This window comes from Calliphora vicina, chromosome 4, assembly GCF_958450345.1.
Source record: "Calliphora vicina chromosome 4, idCalVici1.1, whole genome shotgun sequence".
Taxonomy (NCBI): domain Eukaryota; kingdom Metazoa; phylum Arthropoda; class Insecta; order Diptera; family Calliphoridae; genus Calliphora; species Calliphora vicina.
In genome coordinates, this window is record NC_088783.1 from 36,373,026 (window position 1) to 36,398,912 (window position 25,887).

At 27.1% G+C, this 25,887-nt stretch overlaps 1 protein-coding gene across 2 annotated transcripts in view; it reads left to right on the plus strand.

Annotated features, from left to right (window-relative positions):
• The window catches only part of fog (folded gastrulation), a 77,060-nt gene extending 51,763 nt beyond the window's left edge, over positions 1–25,297 (plus strand). Inside the window, exons 1-2 of one of the 2 annotated variants that reach the window (XM_065507031.1) lie at positions 5,765–6,433; positions 20,246–25,297. In XM_065507031.1, the coding sequence (XP_065363103.1) occupies positions 20,523–23,123 (2,601 nt within the window). In that variant the 5' untranslated portion in view covers positions 5,765–6,433; positions 20,246–20,522 and the 3' untranslated portion in view covers positions 23,124–25,297. Of the gene's footprint in view, positions 1–5,764; positions 6,434–20,245 lie in introns of those variants that run through there. The other variant, XM_065507029.1, reaches the window with a different exon arrangement.
• Positions 25,298–25,887: the final 590 nt, after the last annotated feature.

Below are 25,887 nucleotides of genomic sequence, written 5' to 3' on the forward strand. Positions count from 1 at the left end.
ATTTAATTTTTTAATATTTCAGTTTTATCAAAAAAACAAAAAAATATGAAATTTGATTTCAGGACTTTTATTAAGTCACAAACCAATTATCTTCTGTCATTTAAATATAACGTTTTAATTAAAACTATACCTTTAATGGCCATGAGATTACAATTAATCAAACAAAGCATTTTTTAAATAAATATTTACCATTTTGTTAAAATATCCTTTATTTGAAAATATCTAATTTTATGGAATTATTTTGAACATTTCGTTAATTTTTTATCATTTAAGCACGAATGGTTACAATCTTATGATTTTAGTCAAATGTATTTTTTCATAATATTCTGAAATTCAACTTCAGTCAAAATTTTTGTTATTATTTCCATTTGATTTGACCTAATACCTTTTGGATTTATTCTCTCAAATTTCTTTAAGACAAGAAGTCAAACTTGCAATTTTATAATTTCTTTCACAAAAAGTTAAATTTTAAATTTATCAATTGGAAAAACATTTAAATTGGAAAGTTTTACAATTTCATAGAATTTGTGATAATTTTAATATTTTTCAACAAATTTTTGAGTTTTTTTAAAACTAGTATAAAAATATATATTTAAAGTAACGGTTAAAATTCGTAATTTAATACTTTATCAGCAGTTTGAACAGATTTCTCACATATATAGTTCTGCAAAGCAACGTTTCCCAATTATGGATCTTTTAACGGATTTCAAACAGGAGCGAATCCATGGGGGGAGAAAAGATAATTTCCCACCCCAAAATCCAAAATTTTTAATATAAAAAAGAAAAATATAAAATAAATTTTAATTTATTTTCGCCCCCCAAATTCATACCATTATGATCTAAAGAAGTTTAAAAAATGCTTTTAATATAAAACAGCTTTTTTCAAATTTTTAAAATTATTCATCAATCACCTATGCCTAAAAATTATTTTTTCCCTGTCTGAATTATTTCATGGATTTTTGTAATATCCAGTTGGAGTCTACAGATTTGAGTGAAGCATCTCTTAGAACGTGTTTGATTGTGCAGAATAAGTTTTGAAAATCAAAATATGTATCGAAACCACAGGTCTGTAGAAATTTTTGAAAGGGATCTTAAAGAAAAACATGATTTGTTCTTTTCTTTGTTTGATGGATTCATTTCTCATTTTTAGACTATAAACAGTTGATCTGTGCATCTTTTACTAAGTATTTGCTAAATATTCGATTCAATTCAGGTTTTTAGATACCAAATCAAATTTTATAATTCCCCTACACTTTTATCATGGTTATGAGTAAACAAAATTATTAGATGTGTCATGGTGGTTTAATCTTTTCAAGATAAAAAAGCATCTATTTTCATACACATGAGCTTTATTTATATTTTATAAATAGCAAATGATAATGACATTGGCTTTTGTAATGAAGTTACATGGAGGCAAATTATATAAAGTTTTTTTTTTATTATTGTAACGTGATGGTCATAAATACGGTTACTCTGTCATATCAGTTTATAAAAGAACTTTAAATAAAAAGCAGAAAATATTTTTCTAAATCATACTGAAATTATTAGTTAAAAATATAGAAGAAAAACAGATATCAGAGTCGAAAATAATGATGGTTTTAGTTTATTATCATACCAAAACTTCAACATGTGGTACAAGATTTTTAAAAGAAATTGTTAAAATATGTATAGCAAAAAAAAATATAACTAGTTTTTAAATACTAATTGGGGACTGGACTTGAAATCTTTGTTTATAAAATAAGACTTGTTTCAAGATCTTACTTTTTCAAAATAATAATTATAATTATAAACCAACTAATTTTCTTTTTGTTTTTGTTGGTCTACTCATAATAAATGAAAGTTGATATGACTTGTAACACATTGTCCACTATTTAATTGACAGCTCAAGGTAGTTACACAGATTAACTTTTAATTTTATAACTAAAACACAAACAACAAGCTACAAATATGCAGAATAATACAATTCAAACGGTCACAAAGAAAAGTCATTAAGACAGTTGTTTCAAAACTGAATTTAATACCTGTGTCCTTATATGTAATTATGTGTAAACAAGTTGAAAACTCATAATTGTTAAGAAATAAAGTTATTGTTCAGCAGACTATAAAAATTACTTAAAATTTTTCAAATGATAATCATCTTATTTTAGGAATACCAATTTAAAATTTCAAACTCTATATCACTCTAGACCTAAAACAAATTACATAGTAACAAGTAGCTGAGCAGGGTTGAGCTGAACTGATTTCATTTGATTTGACTACCTAAGCACGCGTTTTACGAACGCGCCAAAATATGTCAAGACACACTGACTTTAATCTGAAACTACTTTTCTAATAAAATTATATACTACCAATCTGTAATCTCAATACAAAAAAACCTTTTACTGTATATCTATTATGTATGCATTTAGAACAATCTGTATTTAACTCTTCTTAAAAATTAAACCATTGTTTAGAGACTAGCAAACCTATAAAACATATTTTTGTCACCATTTCAATTTGGCCTATCAGTCTGTCCGTCCATTCACCTGGTTGTCTATAAAGACCATTTATTATTATTCTTTATATTTTTCCATCCATCCATCCATGTGTCATTCTTGTGTCTATTGTCTGTAAGTGTGTATACTTTGCTTACCCATGGTGTTTGAAAACCATAGAAAACCTTTAAATAATTTTCTACAATAATGATAAGAATGATTTGAAATTGTTTTTGTGACCCAATTAAATACGATCATTCCTGCTGCTGCTGCTGCTAGCCTGGACTATTAAATGTAGGTGACAATTCATGATGTTTCATAAATTTGTTTTGTTACTGACCTATAGACACAATGATTATAACAAAAACAACATTTCTGTTTACCTGCTGAGATATTTTTATTTATCTTTTATTTGTGTCTTGTATTCTTCTTCGTTGCTTCCCTTTTGTTTTATTTATTTTGAGATAAATTTCTTTTGTCTTTAAATTTTTATCAAAATACTACCTGTTTGTGTGGTTAGAAGGGCATATTATCCTTTTGATGAGATGTAAAACTCAAAATATATTTACTCAATATTTATTTAAGAGTGGAATTTGTTTTTTGAGTGATAATGTAGTGTACCCTTGTTACATTGGCTCTGAAATTTTTCTTATTTAATTTTTGGAATATCGAAGTTCAAAATTTTAGGTCTGAACTGACTTTTATGAACCTGTGCCACGTAAAATTTGCATCTTAAAAATTTAATAGATTTCTAGTTATGTGGTCAACCTATTACTTTAATCCACAGACATTTGACAAAAAGTAGGATTAATTTCGTAGGTGTCAGCAGGTTTTACATGGACGCAGATATAGAAGTCTGCAGTGATTTGAAATTTCCGGATGGGAATGTTTTTTATTTTCTATAAGGTATATAAGGCAAAAATTGGTTGGAAATTTTTCAAATTATTATAAAAATGTCCACCCATTCCGTAAATAAAAACCTTTTTGTGGTTTACTTTAAATATTAAGTTAATAAAAGCTGAAATGTTTTCGAATAAGAGAATGTCGATGACAGTCTGTAGGTGCCATATTGTTTTGGCGATATCTGTCAAATATGTATGTAGTTTATTATACAGTCTTGATGTCAGATCACACGATTGAACATCACGTACATTAAATTTTGTTATCAAAATGATTATTCGTCATTGAAAATTGGACCTTTCGGATGATAAACTTAGCTTAATTTATTTCAACAACTAATGCATTAGAATAATATTTTAAAAATACCGGTAGATAATTTTGACTCAAATCAAAATAAATGTTTTTTGAGAAATAATTTGCCATGGTTGAATGTGTTGATTGATGATAAATACTTCTAAATATACTCAGGAAACTTTTCAGAGATTGTTCTAAAATAACTAGTTTCAGAACGAGTGTAATCAGAACCACATCAGATTCTTGGAACTAGTGATGTCGCAATTACTTCTGGAAACAGTTCTGTGGAACAATAATGTGATTCTTAAATACTTCTTTGGGAACATTAGGGAACCTGTACTTTGGCTCTAGTTATGCATTGGTTCTAAACAAGTTCTATAGATCACTTTCTAGTTCCGGAACAACTCTTTGGTAACCTTTTAAAAACTTTTATTTTTTTGGAAAATAAAAATGAGCCAACATTTTGTTTAATTTTCAATGAATTGGAAATAATACAATATTCAGTTCTCCGTCAATATTTGAAAATTAAACTTTTTCCAAAACCTTTTTATAATTCCATTGATTTTATGAATGTTTAGCATCTTATGTTTTAAGCCTACTAAGGCTAAATCAATAAACTAATCATTGAAATTCCTCATCTGCTTCTTGAAACTAGTTCCTAACGTGACAATTTCAAACAAAAATCATTTACGGAAGAACTAGTAAGAATGTGTAAAGCTACTTCAGAACTAGTTACGATGGTAACAATTTTAAATAAAAAGCACTGATTAACGAACTGGTCCCAGAACCATTTTATATAACATGTTCTAGCTCCACAATGCTTCTTTAGAACCAGTTCTGGAGGTGAGCATTTCAAACAAATATCATTGATCCCAACGCCAAACAAGTACAGGCTATATGTATGCGTTCTTAAACTTGTAGTGGAACTAATACCATTTTTCGTTTAATACTATATTAAACGAAAAATTTTGTGGGAAGTATTTTGTGGGAAATTTATAGTTTGTAGTAATACTTTCAAGTTTTAAATATTGACTAAAAGTTTACAGTTTATCAATGAATTTTAAATATTATCATTTCATTTAAAATAATAAAAGTTTTGTTTGGATTAATACCGTGACCCATGTCAATCAGTTTACCACATTTAAACCAACACCCGTTAAAGTAACAGGTCCCTTTCATAAATAGTATTACTATTAAAACCGGTCCCTACCCCAACAGAACCAGTCAAATAACAAGTAATGTGGTTATGTTTCTTCCCCTTGGTTTATAAACAGGTCCTAACATAGAGAAATTGGCGCCTTTTACGCACATTCTGACAGCTCACTAAGGAATTTGGTTCCGTCTTGGATATTATAGTAATGGTCATACAGGTAAATTTAAATTAATGAAAATTATAAGAACTTTAACGCTTTAAGTCATTTAAATACTTTTCTCATATTACGCTACTAATATGTTTAAAACAATTAACACAAGATTCCCACAGGATTGTTACTAAAAATTTTCTGTGATTACCTGTTTTCTAAGATTTATTTTAATTCCAAATATCAAGTGCCCACTGTTAGTTGTGGCCTAAACATTTAAACCTAGTTTAATACACCAATTGAGATGTATATCCCTGATTAGCACTCAATTGTCTTTACTTAAATATCCTTGAGTAAAAATATCTTTGATTTTGAGAGTCTTGAAATTTTACCTACAATTTTCTTTAAACGAAAAATTTGAGTTTGAGTAAAATTCGTATAACACACACCAATAAAAACACTTGGTTTTTAAGTAGTAAAATTGCGTAAGTTTATCTGTAAAATTTGACTATAAGTTTTTGAGGAAACAACAAAAACAAACAAATCTTACTCTACCACAAGAAGATTGTTGGTGTGTGGATGTGTGTGAGTGTTTTAAAAATTTTCTTCTTCTTAATTTCCTTAAAAACAAACCAAAAATACTCTGTTCCGTTTCTAGATGGACGGACAGACAGAAACACTATGGTTCATTTTGTAGTACTCGTACTGAAAGATTAAAACACAACTACCACTACAATACAAACAATTTCAGTGTTTTTATTTCAAAAATATGAGTGTGAGAGTGTGTGTGTTTTACTCATTATTATTTTTGTTTTTATATATTTTTTTGGTGGTATTTTGATATTTTTCGTTTTATTTTCAAATTGTAAGTGTTTCAACAAAAATTGAATACTTGTGTTCAGTTTGTATTCAGATTTCACAGATTTAACACGCAAAGTTGAAGAAAGAACAATATTTCCGAATAAAACAAAAAGAAAATGTGTTTTTCCTCAATTTAAATGAACAATTTTTCTATATAAACAATTAAAAAATGTTAACGCACTTAACAACAAATAAAGTTGAAACCGAGAAAAAAAACTTCAAAATGAAATGAAATTATTTTAGTAATGTTTTATTTTTAAAAGCAACAAATTTATGAGCTTAAGAATTTGTAAAGTGTCATAGTATTAAAGAAAAACAGCTAAAAAAAACAACAATATAAAAGTTATGTTTAATAAAAATTTAAATAATTTTTAAAAAAAGAGAAAAAAAACAAAAATATTTTTTAAGAGTAAAATTTTCCAAAACAAACGAAAAATATCAAGTGAATTTTTTGACACTTTAATTAATTGTGTGCGAAAAGTGTTTTGTGTTTGTTATTGTATTATTTTGGCAATTATTTTAAGTGTTGGCCGCAATTTTAGGAAAAATTTATAAATTTCCATTATTTCATTGAGGATTTAAAAAAAAATTTTGTTTCAAAAAGTAAGTGGTTTTCTATATTATATTATTTTTAGTTTTTATTTAAAATGTTTTGTAGTTTTATCCAAACTTGTATAGTTATTTTGATTTAATAATAAGCGTGTGTTTTGATTTTATGTTGTTGGATGCTGATAAGAATTCAAGGTTTTTTTGTTCTGAATTTCTGTCGATTTCAAAAACATGTGTACTTAAATTCTTAACTACGAGTATATGTATGTTTTTGGTCATTGAATGTATATTATTTGGATTGCTGCTTTTAGTATTTATTTAACTTATACACAAATGTTGTTATTGAAACGCACTTTAATTGTAATTTGGTTTTAATCAAAACAATACATTAACATTTTTTGCGTACATTAAACAATGTTTTAAATTAACAAAAATTAATTATTCTTTTGTTAAAAAAAACGCGCAATTTAGCTTAGATGAAGTGTAAAAGTGTTGTTTAATGAAAGGGTGTTTAGATTTGCGATAATTTTAATGGGATTTAAAGTGAATCATATCAGAGATTCAAGAGAGTCTCTGGGCCTCTCTCAGTTTGTTTGCTTAATCTGTGGAGTCTATATGTATTTCGTCGCTTAAAATTTAATATTTATATTAAATTCTAGTCAGTGAGAAATGTCAACAGTTTTATAAGAAGCCGAAAAGTAATTATTCATTAATTATTCATTAATTGTAAATGTTTGTTTTTGTAAATTCTAGCTTATTAAGGGTCACACATGACAAATATTTGATGAAACAGACGTAACCTGTGAATAAAATATTTTCAATTCTATTGTTTATTTCAACACAGTTAACTTTATTTTATTCAAAAAGACTGTTCTAGAAATTTCCATATCATTTTCTAATTGGATTTCAACTATAAAATTTAATAAACCTATAAACAAATTATTGTTGGAAATAAAATGAAATATTCTTCAAGGAATAATTTCTTATATTCCAATTCTCCTAAAACTTTCTACAAGGTTTTGATTATGTGAATTTCGAACAAATAATTTTTACACTGGATGAATCGTTTTTATCAAATGTTTAATTCCACTGCTTCAACCAGTATTTGACATATTGCCTATTAAAAACAAAAATTAGTCTAGAAATTTGTATAAATTAATTTTTTAGTTTGTTTAAAGTTTTCTAAATTATATGATATATTTTTTTAATTTGAATATTTTTCAGATTTTTTGCGTTGAGAATTTCGACAAAGATTTTATTGGGGAATACTAAATTTTTTCATTCAAAATTTTCTTTTCAAAAATGTTCATATTTTCCAATTTTTTTAAACATTATGACATTACAATTTCATTAAGTGCATAACTTTCGCTATTGAATAAAAAAAAAACTATATGACAGAGCATTGAATTAACTAAATTTTCATTTTCACCGAAAATACTTTTTTTGGTAATCTAAAATTTTTTTTTTTAAATTTTTTTATATATTCATGCAATTTTGTTTATTTAATTTGATTAAAATAATTTTTTTTCGAAATTTTCACATAATTATTTTTAAAGTTTTCCGATAAAAAATTTATTGTAACCTGCCACTTTAACATGTTCTACGAAGGGCATCTTACACTTTGACATGTTACTGAGTTAATCTTATTGTTAATTATATTTTTTCAGAATATTTTTTTTGTACATATCAAATTTTTTGCAGTGTTTCAAATTTATTTTCGAAATTTTTTCAAATTTTCACAAAAATGTTTTCACGAAATTTCGTTTCCATAATTATATTAAATATATTTTTCACAAAATTATTTTTAAAGTTTTCCGATTTGTTATAACCTGTCACTTAACATGTCGTACAAATTTTCGAAAATATTTTTTTCTAAATTTTGAAAAAAAAAAATTTTAAATTTCCAGAAATTTTTTTTTATAATTTATACATGAAGCAGTACTTATGATAACACTAGGTATAATGGGTTTTAAATACATTTTTTTTTCAGAAAATTTGTTCTCAAACATTCTGTATTTAATAACAGTTATCTTTCAGCCTCTACATTTCTTGAACTGTATTCATTATATCTTAGGTTCCCGAATATTATTTAGATATTAACTCCAGAACTGCAGTTGTTTTCGGAAGAACTTCAAATTTTGTTGCTGATATTTAAAAAATTTCATTTAAAAATTTAAAAAATATCATAAATTCCTACATATTGTGTAAACATTTTTTAAAAATCTGTATTTAGGTAAACACAAGTTTTTAATTATGTATTAATTTGTTAAATTATTGAAAAATTCTTAATATTTTTAATATTACTTTTCTTTAACAAATTCTTTAACATTAACATTACCCAATATTTATCTTGGAAATTACCCGTCAAAATTTAAGCAAACAGTAAAAAAAACACATAATAATTCTGTCAATTACAAATCAAAATTAAAATAATTTCATCTTATTTGCTTTAGCTTAATGTTGTTTTTATTTTCTCAAAATTAAGACAACAAAATTCTAATACAATTTTTATTGTGCAAGTCCTATCAAACTCTACTGGCTGTCTGTATTTTATACATTAATGAAAAATTAAACTCTCCAGCAATGTCTGCCTGCCCGACTGCAAACCACATTGAATCAGAAACTGAAATTTGAGGGTAAAGCACAATATTCTTCTTTATACAATAAACATTTTGTTAAAAATAACAACAGCAGCAACAACAACATTCATAAAATAAACATTAAAAAAAAAAAAAAAATTCAATTGAAAATTAAACCGCCAACATAATAATAATTTACACCGTATATTTTACAAGAACTTACTTATGTAGGTTTGGTTGATGCGTGCAAGTACATGATGGCAAAATGTAATGTAATATAATCAATATAAAGCTACAAAATTTAAAAAAAAATATATATAAAATTTATAATGTTTTTTATATATACAAACAATTTCTTGTTTGTACAATTAAAGCAATAAAACTTTGCACATTTTCTTTTATTATACACTTAATAAATAAAGTAAATATTTGTTAAAAAGTAGTAATATATTATTTTGAGTGTTAAGCTTCATAAACCATAATTACATTATATTAAACAAAATACATGAGATATAATTTCATTGCATCCATTTAGGATTACAAGGCCTTGAAATTAGCTTCTATATATATAGGGATGCATTAATTTGGACATCATTAACAAGAATCATGCCATATGAAAACATTAAATATAGTTTCATTTTAACTCATTGCTTAAATACGATGATACAAAGGCAACTACTTGCCACACACATTACAAATAGAGAGTTAAATAAGTCATTACTTTTATTTCACTAAAATAATTAGTTACATGTCACAACTATAATACTAGCACATTATTTGGGGTATTCACATGGTCTGCTATTAGTCATATTGTCCTAATATATTATAATAGTTGTTGTTGTGTTATTTTATGACAAAACAATAAACATGGTTGTTATTAGTTTAGAACTTTTTTATTTGATACACAACAAAAATTTGTTTAAACTATCATAATATATTAGGACATTATGACAATATGACCAAATAGTAGACCGTGTGATACCCCAAATTGGGGCATTGTAAATTGATTGTAATGACTTATAAAAGGTAACAGTGGAATCGTAATGCTTGTTTAGTTACGTCTGGTTTTGAAGTAACTCATACCATCTACAATACTTAGAAGTAGTTTAGTAATGACTGACATATAATCAAATTTAAAAGTACCTGTTTGCGAAACTAAGAATTAATTCATAATAAAATTAGTTAAACCTTTTAATGATTGGTATATTCAAATCTAATACATATTGATTTAAAGCATTTTTTCTCCTTTCAGTTTATTTTTTAATTTCTTAAAAAATTAATGAAGAATCTGCATTACTTAGAATTACTTTGAAATGTGGACAAGGTCCCGAACGCGACATTCGTAAACTTTTAAAGTGAAATAAAAAAAGGAAATCTGAAAATTTTGTTCATATTTATATTTTTCAATAGCATTTTTGTTGCTGTAATTTTGTGCAAAAGATAGGTTTTGTCGATTAGTTGCTTCCAATATATTTTCAGTAAACATGGTATCCCGAACGAGACAAAAAATTTAGCTCGTTTTCTGCTGCCTCTAGAAAAATGCAAAAATCTGTGAATTGGAACATAAGTTATTAAAGAATTTTTTAATTAAAATGAAATAATGTAGTTATCAATTGGTTGAAATATTTCCATTGGTTTTTGTTGTACAAAATTTAGTATGATTTGTCACGCGACATATTTTTCTTCAAAATTTCATAAATTACAAAAAACTTATAATAATAGAAATTCATACATATAAAGTAAAGTGAATAAATTATTTTTTAAAATTATTATTTTTCAATGAATACGCCGTTTTAGCTACTTTTAGGGCATAATTATCTATATCGTAGCTCCAAGTGATTTTTTAATATGACATTATAACTCAGGTTAGCTGAAAATACCTAAAACTTAAGAAATGTTTTTAATATAATGTTACAAAGAATCGTTTGTTTATGAACATTTTTATTTTCAGTCACTGTTAATATTTCTATGGAAAAGCCCATATGTACTTTATTAAACATTTTATCCGCTGTATAAACCTATAAAGTATATATTCATTCGTTAGGAAACTTATAAAATTTTATAAAATTATTCAATAAATTTCTCTCAGTGTCTCAACTCAAGTTCTTTAAACAAGTGAGGTTTTCGTTTGTTTGTTTAAAAATTATATAAAAAAAGTGAAAAATCTTGTATTCAGGCAAGAATAAAATAAGAGAAAAAAACCAAATAAACAATAAATACAACAAAAATATTGAAATATTGAACAAAATCTTTATGTATTTTGAATATTTTTTTTGTTAAAACAATGTTTATTAATTCGGCACGCGTTTGTCTTACTTACATACAACTTAATTTTTTTTTTTCAGAAAAACAAACTAAATATAATTATAGATTCTGCTAAATGAATATGGGTTGTTTGTTTTTGTTAAAGAGGCAAATGTTTATATGAAGACATGATCAGAACGAGCATGTTATTTGCACTTGCATATTTTTATTATTTTCTTGCTGCATGTAGATTAAACTATTTTTGTGTAAGTTAAAGTCATCTATGTTGCATGCTGCATAATATATAGCAATTGTGAATAAAATAATCATAACATAACACAACAGAACAGAACTATAAAAAGAAAAGATACAAAATATGCATACATATGTTGTGTAGCACATTCAGAATTGCATAAAATTTTATGGTTCTAATGTTTTATTTTTATATTTATTTGAAATTTGAATTTTTAATTGTAACGTTCATTGCAGTTCACATACAAACAAATACATATAAACACACATACAGCAGCTCTATTTATTTTAGCCAAATGCAATTGTTAACAACAATTTCTATTTCCCAGTGTATACATGTGAGTATGTGTAAGAATTTTTTAGTTAGAATTTTTATGATTTTCATTACTTTCACACGTTCTGCTTTGTTTATACTCGTTAGAAAAACGAGAGAAAAAAATCTGAAAAAAACTGAAATATTTACCTAAAAATATTTTATTTTTTGTTTTAATCTTTATTTTTTTTTTCGTTGTTTTATTTTTGTATTATATTTCGCATGAAGCGTGCTGAAATTTTTTTCCCTTTTACTATTTGTTGTAATTTGAATTTTGTTGTTGTATGGATTTGTTATTTAGTATGAAGGTGTTAAATTGCAACAAGTTTTTAGTTGAGGCCATCAGCCACACACAATATTTTAACGAACAATGAACAATTTATTTCTTTTTTACATTCACGATGGGAGTTTTTAATTTGGATTAAATTCATTTTTTTCTGTTGTAGTTGTTGGATTGTGAAAAATATATGTATTTAGATAAATGTGGATTTCGTTTTTTTTGTTTGATGTGATTCTAGAATTATGTTGTAAAATGTAACAATCAATTATACGTTGAGCAATAGAAGAATTGATTGAAGCTGTATCTAAAGTACAATAGGGAATTATATGTTTTATAATACTGTATAAAAAATATAAACATAAAATTTTTAACAATGCAAAATTCTAACAAAAAATTTGGTTGATTTAAAAAAAAAAAATAAACACAAAACAATTTATTTAAAAGGATTTTAAACAAATTGAATTTTTAATTGATCATAACTCGTTTTGAATTTGACAATGTTATGTTATTTGGGTTTACAAATGTAAGGAGAAACATGATTTCAAAGGAAGACAGTTTTAATAAACAATAACTTTCATAAGGGCAGCTTAACAAAGTTATTACTATTATATCTGTTACAAATCGACTTCTTCGACTTCTTCTTTTAAGAGATTATAAAAACAAATTGAAAGAAGATAGTTTTAATTAATTTGGAATAGATTTGAATTAACAAAACTCTAATCATTCACAGGTAGAATAAATTTTATTATGAATTAGTTCTTAATTTTGTAAATAAGTACTTATATATCAGACTAGCTTAATCCGGTGCGCTTCGGTACCCTACGCTACGCTAGTAAAATAAAAAAATATATAGCCTATTGACGCTTCCCAGTAAGGATCTATCTACGTTTCAAATTTCAATAAAATCGGTTCAGCCGTTTAGGCGTGATGCTCAAACAAACTAACAAACTTACAAAGACATTTATATATTTGTATAGATTATACGGCAGCTATTACTTAACTACTTCTAAGTACTGTTGATGTAGTCATTGTAAAGTAAGTTGTGCAGTAATTGAAAGTCATTATTAAGTTTTTGCTGGGTTGTTATATAATTTTTGTAAAAACTACATATATTTTTTTTTACTTAGGGTTGTACTTTTGATTTTCCAATATTGTGGTGGTAAAAAGTCCTAGTTTTGTATTTATTGTGTTGTAGTGGTACACAATATTTAAAAAGAGTCGTAATTTCGGTCATGTTAGTTTTTATTTTGTATCGATTCAAATTATATTTCATAATTTACCTTCGAATGAAATCGTATCAAAATAAAATTATGTTCAATTCCTTTAATAACTTTAATTTGTGTCTAGTATGTAAATAAATATTTATTATATTTGCAAAATCATTACCTATATTGTATATGGGCATTTCCACAGTCACGAACGCGACATTCGTACGACTTTGAAGTGACAAACATAAAGAAATCTGAAAAATTAATTCTTGTTTAAATTGTTCGTACAAAATATTGGTTTTGCTGCTTAGTTCTTTCCAATATATAGCAATAAAAAAAATTAGTTCATTTTCGATTGCCTCTAGAAAAATGTAAAAGTCTGGGATTGGAAAAGAATTTATGAAAAAATAGCTATCAATTGATTGAAATATTTCCATTGGATTTTGTTTTACAAAATTTAGTATGATTTGTCACGCGACATATTTTGCCGATTAGTCTAATGAATTCAACTCTGAATTTCTTAAACTACTAAAAACTTCGTATTTATTATATTATTTTATATATATGTACATCTATTTTGGACTAAAGTAATATATACATTTAATACTTACATTTAACCTTCGCTTTACCAATACCCATCCGGGTGACCTCTCGGTTTTTATTAGTTTAATAATTTTTTTCATTTTATTTCGATTTAAATAAAATTTAGACTCACTGAACAAATTTTAGAGTTCTATATAATTTAATGAAAACATTTGAACCCAGGTGGATATTGGTAAACCATGTATGTACATAAAAAAACCTTTGGTAAAGTGAAGGTTAAAGCAAAGTCAGTAAAATTATATTTTAAAATTATTAATGTCTAAATTTCGTCTCCAAGTAATAGGTTGATCTGGAAAACTAAAATAAATTATCCAAAATTTCAAAAGACCCACTTTGAAAATCAAAATAATATATGTATCATTATTAGATGCAGTAACATATTTTTTAGTTAAAACCACTACATTTTGATTGAATTAAAATTTTCAGCCACTTTAATAACAATCTCAAAGTTCTGATAAAAACCATGATTTAGGTACTGGAATGTGACATTGGAACATGAACTAACTCAAATGATAAATTTACCATAAATTGAGCTTTGTTCGGACTCTTTTATTTTTTTTTGTAATAATTTGTTGTTTGTAACATGAACGCAGTACTGTTACAAATATGTAAACAATAAAAATATCATTAAAAGAAAAAATATTTTTTTTTCAATTTTCAATCAAAATTTATTATGATAACAACTCGGCTTAGTTGAAAAACCAATATTATAAACATTTAGACATCTTTTTAATATAATATTAGAATACATTATTTGTTCACTTACTGAAATGCCCATATTTCAAAAATAATTATTTAAAACATTACATTTCTAAAACTTATTTATGCACCATATAAAAAAAATCACTTCAGATCTTAAATAAATATTTTTGAAATTTGAACTAATAATTTTTCTAACATTTTCACGCCCAATTTCCCAATACAAATTCAAATTTATGTTACAAACTAATAATCGTAAATTACCAAACACAATTTAAGAGCTCAAATAGCGACTGACAAGTGCACAATTATGACAAAAGAATAATAAAAACAAATTGTTTTAAAAATCTACTTGTTAATTTTAAAGGTTGTCTTATATTCCAGTACTCAAATATCAAATATCTCAGGATTGTGGCGAACATGTGTGTGTGTTAATAAATATCAAGTGCCATGGTCACTTTTTGTCTTGTGTAAATGTCATTAAAAATTAAAGTGCAGCTAAACTCAGCAACTAAAACACACCTACTTTAAACAACAATTTGAAATTGTTAAAACAAAAGTATATATATGTATATAGACAAATAGAAGTTGTAGTAAATTGTTGATGTTGGCATTAGTGGTAGTAATTATATACACGACCACCACCATCATGTTATTTTAACAACCAACCATGTTGTAGTTAGTAGCTCTTGTTGCTGCTGCTGCTACTGATGTTGGTGTTTAAAATTGACGTTCAGTGACCGATAAATAAATACCACAAATTATCATAATAATTGTGGTCTACAATAATTTCGAATTTTTTGTTGCTATTTGTTGGTTGTACCCCCTCGTATTGTATCTAAATACATGTCAATTTCGGTATTTATATGAATTCTGTATACATGAGTGTTTGTAATTGGTATTTTTTTTTATTTCTCTATACGTTAAAAGCGGTTAATTTGTATGAGTAGACATTAATGGATTTGATAACTAAATTACAGAAAAAAATAAAATAAACCTAAAGCAACAAAAAGCCAACTACTACTTACTATACACCTGTTGATTTACAAACAAACAATAATGTTATAAAAAAAACGATCGCTTCATTTTTTTTGTGTAGAAAATTAAATTATTACCCAAACTGAAACAAATCAACAAAAAAAACTATTCTGTTGAATTTGGCTTTACATAAAGTACATTGACCTAGAATGTGGTACTATATCTAAGTACAGAGCAGCAGCAGATCAGTTTGGTATTATAAAAAAAATTCTAAATGAAAGAAATATTAATTTATTGTTTCATTGTATATGAATTCTATTAAAAAATCTATGTTAATATGGTTGAAGTATTTTTTGCGTGTGGCTTTACAATGGAAATATATTTTACATTAGTTTAAAATTGTGTAAGTTTTAAAAATTGTACACAAAAAATAAATAATGCTTTTATTTGTTCTAAAGATAGGTTGCCATTAGGCAGCATTTTGTACAACCAATATTTTGTTATGCGGCCATATCTCATATGGTATGTGGCCATATCTCAAAAGATACTTTTTTGAAAATTTAAAAATTTTGGGGAATTGTTTTTTTCTAGAAGATTTCAACCAAAATATTATAAAAATACCAAAAAATCAATTTGTAAAAAAAAATTGAAAAAGTGGTTCTGCGGCTCCTCATATAAACTAGAAGTTAAAACCAGCGATCGGTACTCGGTCAAAGCTGATCGGTTATATACCTGTAAACAACGCGAATATCAAGAAAGTTCGTAAAAATTATAAATAAGAAAGAAAAAACTCAATCAATAAAATGTAATCTATGTTTTATTTATGCCGACCACTGGTTTAAATACAATTTTTTTTATACCCACCAACAAAATATTTCTCGCAAATCCTCAAAAGTATATGATTCTACGACGATCTAGCTATGTTCGTCCGTCTGTCTTTTAAAAATACATTAACATTAATATTCTGATGTAATTGGACACAAACAAGTTATATAAGATCCTACATCTATCTAGCAACTTTTGTGAGGATCGGTTCATAATTGATCCTTCCCCCATATAACCCCTATATCAGAAAAATATTTTATTTTCACATATTGATGGATTTGGCACAGCCGAATATAAGACTTTTACTTCTTTATGTTTTGGCTTTTCCTTCTTTTCTAGGGACAACAACTTACAAAATGAAAAGACTTATTTCCCCATTCTATTCAGTTTAATAGGCGGGGTAACTCTTTACAAGTGTATCCGCCAAATGAGTTAATGTACGAGTGCCAAAGATTATTTACAATATCCATACAAGTTTTATTATCTAATTAATTTATCTATACAAACAATTTGTTTATTAGTTTTGGTTTGAAATAATTATTTCCTTTGTTTTGATTTAACTATTCTAAACAATTTTTTTTATCATATCAAATCATTTATTTATTTTTTTGTTTTGTGTGTCTTTATTTGTTTAAATTTTTAAAACAAACTGCGTTTATCTGCTATTTTACGTCTTATTGACCTTGTGTACATTTGTTGTTTTTCTTAAGTTTTTTTTTTTTTTTTTTTTTTTATTTGTGAAATGAAAATTTTAATTAAATTTTAGTTTTTCCATAAATTTTTAAGATGATTTCCATACAGTGCGCAGTAATTTATGTTTTATTAATTAAAACAGTTGTTTGGGAATAAGCAAATTGAATTGAAATTGTATTATAGAAAAAAATAATTTGAACATTTGAAATATATAATTAATTAATTAAACAAATGCTGGGAGTGAAGGTTGATTTGTAATTAAAATGTTTATATTTTATTTGATTGTTTTGTAAGTTATTGTTTAAATTATAGGTTTTTAAGTGCTTTGAAAAGGTGGCGGAAATTTTGATAATGAATCTACAGGGTTTGTGAAACTTTTGAAATTATTCCAAAAAGGACATTATTGTACTTTTCCGAAGTAAAACTGTTATTCCTAACGTTCTTCAATTTCACAATTAGTCCGTCATATGTTTTGAGGCTCATTTGGCCATTAATTCTCAGTGGAAACTGGATATTTACATCCTTCACCATGAGTTTGTCGTTCCTATTTGCAGCACTATAATGTTCTGTGTTAGTTATATCAATGTCTATGATATATATATGAGAATTTTCTGTTGCAAATCAGCAAAATCGGTTCATAAATGAATGAGATATAGGCAAATACCACGACTATTTAGATTTTTTTTCATATTTTTGCCTATATCTCATTATATCTAATAAATTTATATCAAATGAAATGTATTCCAGTGTGCTATACCACGACTTAGGAATTGAAATCGCCAATCAACAAATTCAGGAGACATAGTTTTCAACACGATTTTTTTCACAAGAAAAGTGCATCAGGTGGGTTAAAAATTAAATGTCAGATTAATTCCAATAAATATGTTTACTATAATTTGTAAAGAAATTAGACAAATTCGATGTAACTTTTTGTTTTCCAATTATAAGTTTGTTTTTAAAATTCATTATTTTCGACCATTTTCTGAAGTAGGGTGCAAGTCTGATCGATTTAATCATTTACTATTAGTCATTCTGGAATAAAGAGAGTCAACTTAAAATTTAAAAATTTTCAGTTTTGGTTGACTTTGATACTCTGTATCCTAACTTGTATTCTAACAAGGTAGTCACGAATTTCATTTTCTGAAAGCCTATGTCCTCCTGTACGATTCGTGGTTACATAATTTTGCAATAGGACTAGTAGTTTAGAAGATACAGATATTTTACCACGTCTTTTCTGATTGCAATTTGAGATTGCAATTTTAGTTTGCGTTCACGCGGCTTGAGTACTAATCGGAAAATTTCACAGTTGTTACAAAATTATGGACATTGGTCCAAAGAAATATTGAAAATATCTAAATTCGTTACAAGGGACGTATGATCTATCTATGAATAGGAGTTTGAAAGTGAACAGGGACGTTGAGACCTTAGATACTTAGGTTTATTAGAATGTGCTGCTCATGTGCAATTTTTGTCCTAGTTTAGTTACAAAATAATCCCAAGCAACTTTATACGTTGTCGTAACATTATCCCATTTGAACCTAGTTTAAAGTGTTTTATATGAAGAACTTAACCAGAACAAAATTTAGAAAGTAGTTTTCTCACGAAAATTATTCTGTTGCTCACTGTTCTATATGTTAATCAGCTACATACGTTTTTTTATTTTCAAATTCTCTCACATCTCTCGCTTCAGCTTCATTTTTTTAAAGTTCACGTTAAATTATCATCTAATAAGTCTGGGAAAATACTTCAAACTAAGTTTCTAAACACACAACAAAAGCTCTGTAAATACAACCACAACAAATACAAATAAATAATAACAATAAATAAAAAAAACACTTTTATTAGTAAAACAATGTTACACCATTGTTTTCTGTTACATGTACACTATATAGTTGGAAAAAAAGAGTCATGTAACTTATTTACATTCTTCCCATACAAAAATTTAACATGATTTTTATAATACAAAAAAGAAAAAAATGTAAATAAAAATGATGCTTTAAAAATAAAATTAAACCTCTTTTTTTACTCCACTTACTGCTGACAAACATAACAGTAGATACATAGATACATTTTTAGAATGTTATAAATAACTTTTGAATTAAAAATTTAACAACAACACACATATGTTTATTACAACAGATACATATAAATTATAAATAATGTTTATACATACAACTTACACATAATAATAAAAATAACAATAATAATAATAATGATCATCATCATAAAAAAAGAACATTGTCATAATTATCTAAAGTAATGTGATATAACTGCAATATCATGCTGATCATCACCATCCATCCATCAGTTACTGGTACGACGATCGTAATTACGAATATGTTTGAAGGGATGGTTGGCTGGTTGGTTGTCTAAAAGAATGTTTTGAAAATATGTTTTTTTATATACATTTTTCACTTAATGTTTTATTAAGTATACAAACAAATAAAAAAAAAAACATTGTTTTTTTATGATGTGATAAATTTTTTTGGTTCGTGATAAATGTTTTCAGTTTTTTTTATCATATTATTCTTATATCTTATTTATGTCTAGGTTAAATATCTGCCTACCGTTTTCTTCGTCTTTAAAGTTGTAGATTCTTAGAATGTTGTTGATGTTGTAATTCTTGCATTCACTTTTTTTCTTCTTTTGGTGTGTGTAACACAAAAATGTTAAGTGTTTATTTAAACAATAAATCTACTTTTTGTTCTTGTTTTAAGTGTGTTAAAAAAAAGTTATCTTTAAAATGATAACTTTAATGGCGTAACTGTAATGTCAGTGATGTACAACCTGTTGAAATCAAAGTACATACATTTTTAACTTGAAAGTTTTAATTGCAGTTTTGGATAGCACTTAAAGTATAAAGTTTTTCAAGATACATAATTATAAATTAACCATGGACTTGACCATTTTGTCTTTTAAGTATTTTATCAAACTGAATTAGTTGTAAGCTTTCAAATAATGAAACCTTAACCCCCATTAACGCAGTGTCTGGTTATATTGTAACTGACGGTTAAATTAATTTTTGTATGAATACTGTCAGTATAACTTTAGGTTAAAACATAACTATACATTGTGATAATGGGGATAAATGTAATAAACCATTTAAATATTATTTATTATTTTTAATCTATTATCAGATATAAAAACAAAAACTTTAACACAACATATTTTTCCAATATTCTTTCGTTACAGTTTTGAACCGGATATTAACGAACTAATCAAAGCATACACAAACATCCTCATCGTTGTAATTAATACAGACAGACATTTTCACTGTGTCTGCAAAACATCATAAATCGAATAAACAGTGTACAAAAATTCCAAAACAAATAAACAGCATCACATTCAATTTACCAGCATAAATCGAAAGCAAAAAAAAACAAATACCAGCGAAAAAAACAAAAGGAACAACAACTTAAAATCCCAAAACGATAGTAAATAAAAAAAAATAAAGTAAAACAAACTTAAAATGTATTTTACACCCACAATATTTATAGCCCAGCTACTGGCGGCCATGCAAGTGTTAATGACACTTGATATGCCCTTGAGCACAACAATGGCATTGCCGGTTACATCGAAGCCCATCGAAAGTACAGTGGAAAATTTGGCCTGGCAGGCCTGGATTGAATTACCACCGGAGCAAAAACAACAAGTGAAATCACGTAAAGTTACACCAAAATCAATATTTACTTTGCCATTACGAGTGGAGTGTCCACAGGGCCACAAACAGGTGGACACCAAATGCATACCCATTGTTATTGGCTCCAATGATGTATTGATCGATTTGAATGCTTTGGGTCTGTTGGTGGGTAACACTCAGAACGATGAACTGTACGATTACGATGATATGGGTGAGGAAATGGGCAATCCTTTGCCGTATGGCAGTGAAATGCCTATGGGAGAATCAGAAAAATCTGTAGAGGGTATTACAGTGGAATTTAAGCCACCCTCGAAAGATGAGCCTTTAAAGTTTAATATATTTCAGAATAAATTCAATATATTTCATGAAGAACCATTGGAAGACTATTCATCGATATCGTATGAGGGCATGCAAAGTTCGGAGAAGGAGCAAAATGTTGTAGTGACCACGGCCCAGCCAACGAATGAAACATCAATTACACCAACCAATATAACGGCCATAAATGATTTGGTTAGTGAAGCCTCAAATATTTCGGAAAATAATTTTGAAATCTACCTGCAGCATAGAGAGAAAAACTCCTCTGCAAGTGATAATGAGGCTGCAGAAAGCAATACTTTGACTACTTTAGCAGATGATGCGGATTTTAAGATTGAAGCCATTTCGGTACCAGCTTCGGGTTTTGAACAACAAAAACCTAACAAATTGTCCATAATACAAAATGATAGCTCAATACAACTGGTTACCACCATAATGGATACAGAGACGACCACCACAACCGATGATGACCATGACAAACCACAAGAAAATGATTTACAAACATTATTACAAACTGAATCCTTTTTGCCTATGCTACAGCAGGCGACAGCCACCACATTACAAGACTCACTCACAACGGTCTCTCTGCAAGAACCCAATGAAAGTTCTTCAGATGCTTTAAGTCTTAATGTGGATGAGGAAGAAATGACCACTTTACCAAATATTATGGAACAAGAATTGGAAGTGAAGGATAAACAAGAATACACAAGAAGTGTTACCCTAAATCCATTAATGAACGATGCTAGTGACAGTGATGTTGATGATAATGACGATAATGATCTGGTTAAAGATACAACCTTGGAAGCCGTAACGAATGATGAACCTTTAGAAACCACAACACCAATACAATTGGACGATACGACCATAATTGAAACATCTTCGTCTTTGTCTACGACGCCATCAACAAAACAACAAGAACTTACAGAATTGCTGTTGCAACAAGAACAAATTGAAAAGGATTTTGAAGAATTACAGCGCATGCGTAAAGGCCAAAAAGATCATCAGCAACATGTCGTTTCAAAGAAATCGAAAGTAGAACCGGTTGAGGTGTTGGCCACAACAACAGCAGCAACCACAACAACAACAACAATAGAAACAACTACTGCTACCAGCTTGCAAGCAGAAACAAAAACACAAGATGAATTAATATCAACTACAGCAGAAACAGCAGCAGTGACACCGTTACTTACGGTCCATAATGAAAACGACAATAATGACCGGTTTTACTATCAACACTTTGCCAAACCAGACATCGAAGTAACAGCAGCAACAACAGTAACTGACGCAGCAGCAGCAGCAACTAAGGCAGCAGATATGGAAACAATTCCATTAACAAGTGAAATTGATCTGGCCGAAGAATTGCGTTTAATTAACGAGCTCGTGAAGGGCATACGACCAGCTACCACCTTAACAACAATCAAAACAATGCAAGCATCAACTACATCTACAACAACAACAACCTCAGAACAGCCCATGACTTCATCAATAACAACCAGCAAAACAACATTACCCGATGAAGTTCAGTCAACTACGTCTCCCGCTTCTCTGAGTGAAAGTTCAACGGTGGCCACCAAACCTACTCCATCAACTTCACAAATATGGTCAAAAATAATGCCACTATTAACAACACAGACACCTAAACGTTCTTCACATGAAAGTTTTAAAAGTTCCACAGAAAGCTCCACCTTAAGTACCCAAGAAGATTCCAATGATGTACAAACAAAAGAATCAACGTCTTCCTCATCCACACGCAGTAATCGTAACAGTAAAATCATTAGAATAAATGGTTTTAACAGCATTTCAACTGGAAAACTTTTACAAAGTCTTTCCACAACCACTACAACTTCCACAACAACAGCAGCAACAACAACAATTATTGAAGATTCTACTCCTTCTGAGTCCACCACTAGCAGCAGTAGTAGTAGTACTGCTTCTGTAGATTCTTCTACAGAAAATAATACCTATGAGCCCTACTGGTGGCTACCGGTAGCCTGGCGTTTAGATAAACCCACAAACAGTGATAAACAACCGGAAGCTGAACAGGAGGTAAAGACCGTTGAACAACCTTTATTACTACGATTTTGGTCAGCATATCATGCTCCCAAATCCAGTTAAACTCTAGTTTCAATTCTGATTTAGTTTAAATGTTTGTAGGAAAAACGAAAAAACGCCTCAAAAGTATTAACTTAAAAAAGAAAACTTTAAAGTTTTTATTTAGTCAATGATGGGAGATAAAGGTTTAGAAGCTTTTAGTACAGATTCGAGCATCTAGGAAACATTAAAATCAAAGTATTAATGTTTTTAATAGACAGCAGAGTTGTAGTACATTGAACTCAGTTGGCTTAGTGTGATAACAAGCTGGCTTTCCAAAGCTTTATATAATTGGTTTTTAAAAATTATTTCAACAAGAACTTCTTTTCAATATTTTTGGTGTTTTTTTCAAAAATTTTGCAAAAGTAATATCCGGTTTTTGGTTTTTGTAACTAAAACTTAGGTTTAAGATAAACTCAAAAAGTTTTATTTGGCTATTTATAGTACTTCTAGGAAAATTATTGAAAATACAAAGAAAAGCTTTAGAATTATTAAGACTAAAAGCACAAAATCAGTATTAACTTTACGCATTAAGTAAACAAATTTGGTTTTATTTAGTGATTTTAATATTATTATCTAAATCTGTATTAATGTTATAATTTGGAATTCAAAATTTAATTATTTGATTCCAGAAAGCTTTGAACTCTTGAACTTTTAAGCAATACAAACTTGACATTTTAGAAAAATGGTAAAAGCTTTTTATATAAAATTTCACAATTTCTACATAAGCTTTAAAGTTTTTACCTGAATAATATTGTCTTTAATTTTTTCTAAATAACTTTTTTAAAAAGCCTAAAGAAACTTTTCCTAAATTATATTTTTTTTTCTGTATTCAAATTTATTTTCGCAACAAATTATTCATTCAGAGAACCGTTACAACGTCTCTTTTTTTATAAGAATAGAACAAAACCGGAGTAATTAGACAGGACAATTAGACAAAGTTTGAAATAGTAATACTAAAAACTGAAAGCTTTCTAACCATTAATCCCATCATCCAACGCCGTCATATACATACATAAATATTTACATATAAATTATCGCTATTATATTAAAGATTTTCTAATGATGAGATTTTTTATAAGATTTATTTATGCATTTTTTCAAAAACTCAACCCCCAAAAACTACAACAGGAAGAAGTTTAAGCAACTTTTAAACAATCTATTTTATATTACATTTGTTATTATTTTTTGTTTATAATAATCTTAAGTTGTTGTTGTTTGTATATATAATTTGTTTGATAAAGCATTAGAAGAAGAGTAGAACAGAAAACACGAAAGAAGCGTTACACTGTTTACATGAGCGTGAAACCAGTAGCAATATTTACTTGTGATTTAAAAAAGAAACCCTTAAATAAGTAAAAAAAAAAATATTTAAAAATTTTAATCCCAAAAATTATTAATTAAGTATTTATATGAAAACAATCAATATTAGCTGTAAAAAAAGTATAATATTTCCATTTAATTGTCTTTATTAGTGTATAGTTATAATGTAGTTTAAATAAACCTCTTTATTTTGTAATTTCTAAAAATATTTATCGAATTATTTTATAATTTTATTAAGTACCTTTTTAAAATCAATGTTTTATGTACAAAAATTTATAGTTTATTAATTAAGTCACCACCACATTTATTCATAAATAAATATTTTTGTAATATTCAAATTTCAATAATAACAAAAAGAATCTCTTTAAAAAATATTTAAAAATCTATATAAAAAAAAACTTGCCCAACTATTAATTTTATTAAAAATAAAAGCAAATATTAAACTCTAACATTCTAACATTCATACAAAAATTTAACAAAATCTTTATATAAATTGAAATTGTGTTATTGTAACTACTTATTATTATGCTGTTGTAATTTCCCCCCTTAATTAAGTTGTCTTTAAAACTCTACATTCTTTATTGTAATTTGATTATCTTTTCTTTTTAATTTTTATTTTAAACGTTTTTATTAAATTAATAAAAATTATTAATTAATCAATAATGTGTACATAATTTTATAGTAAATAAAAAAACTGAGAATTCTCCTTCTATTTATTGTTTATATTACGTTTTCTTAATATAAATTAATATACTAAATGTAAATGTTAATAATATATATTTAAACAAATTACAAATATTATTTTTTTAACAAAACTCGAAGCAAAAAATAAATAAAACAAAAACTATACAGTTTTTAGAAAAATATAGGAAAAATATTGTTGTATTTTAATTGGAAATAAGTATCAGTTTTCTTAGCGGATTTCCATGATTTTGGCACTCATTGGCAGCGTGAGGAATTAGTCTGACTTGAATATATTGAATAGTTTGATAATTAGGAGCGTCCGCTTATGGAAAGCGATCAAAACATTTTCTATACCTATGAGAAAGCCAAATTCATGGGCTTTTCACTGATACCAACATCTTTAAAATCGGTTAAACCGTTTGGGAGTTATAAGCGTTTTAAAAGTTTTATTATGCAGCTTCAACTTATTTTATGACACGGAAACTATTGGGTGTGAATGCCCATAACTTACAGTCGCCTTAGCGGATTTCCATGATGTTGGTACTCCTTGGAAGCGGGAGGAAGTTTGCTATCTGATAAAATAAGTATCACTTGAACATATCTAACAGTTTGGTAATTAGAAGCGATTTTCTGGAATTTAACGCTTAAGCGACCGCTTATGGTAAGCGCTCAAAACATTTTTCATACCTAGGAGAAAGCCGAATTCATTTGCTTTTCGCTGATACCAACATCTTTAAAATCGGTTAAGTCGTTTGGAAGTTATAAGCGTTTAAACAGTTTT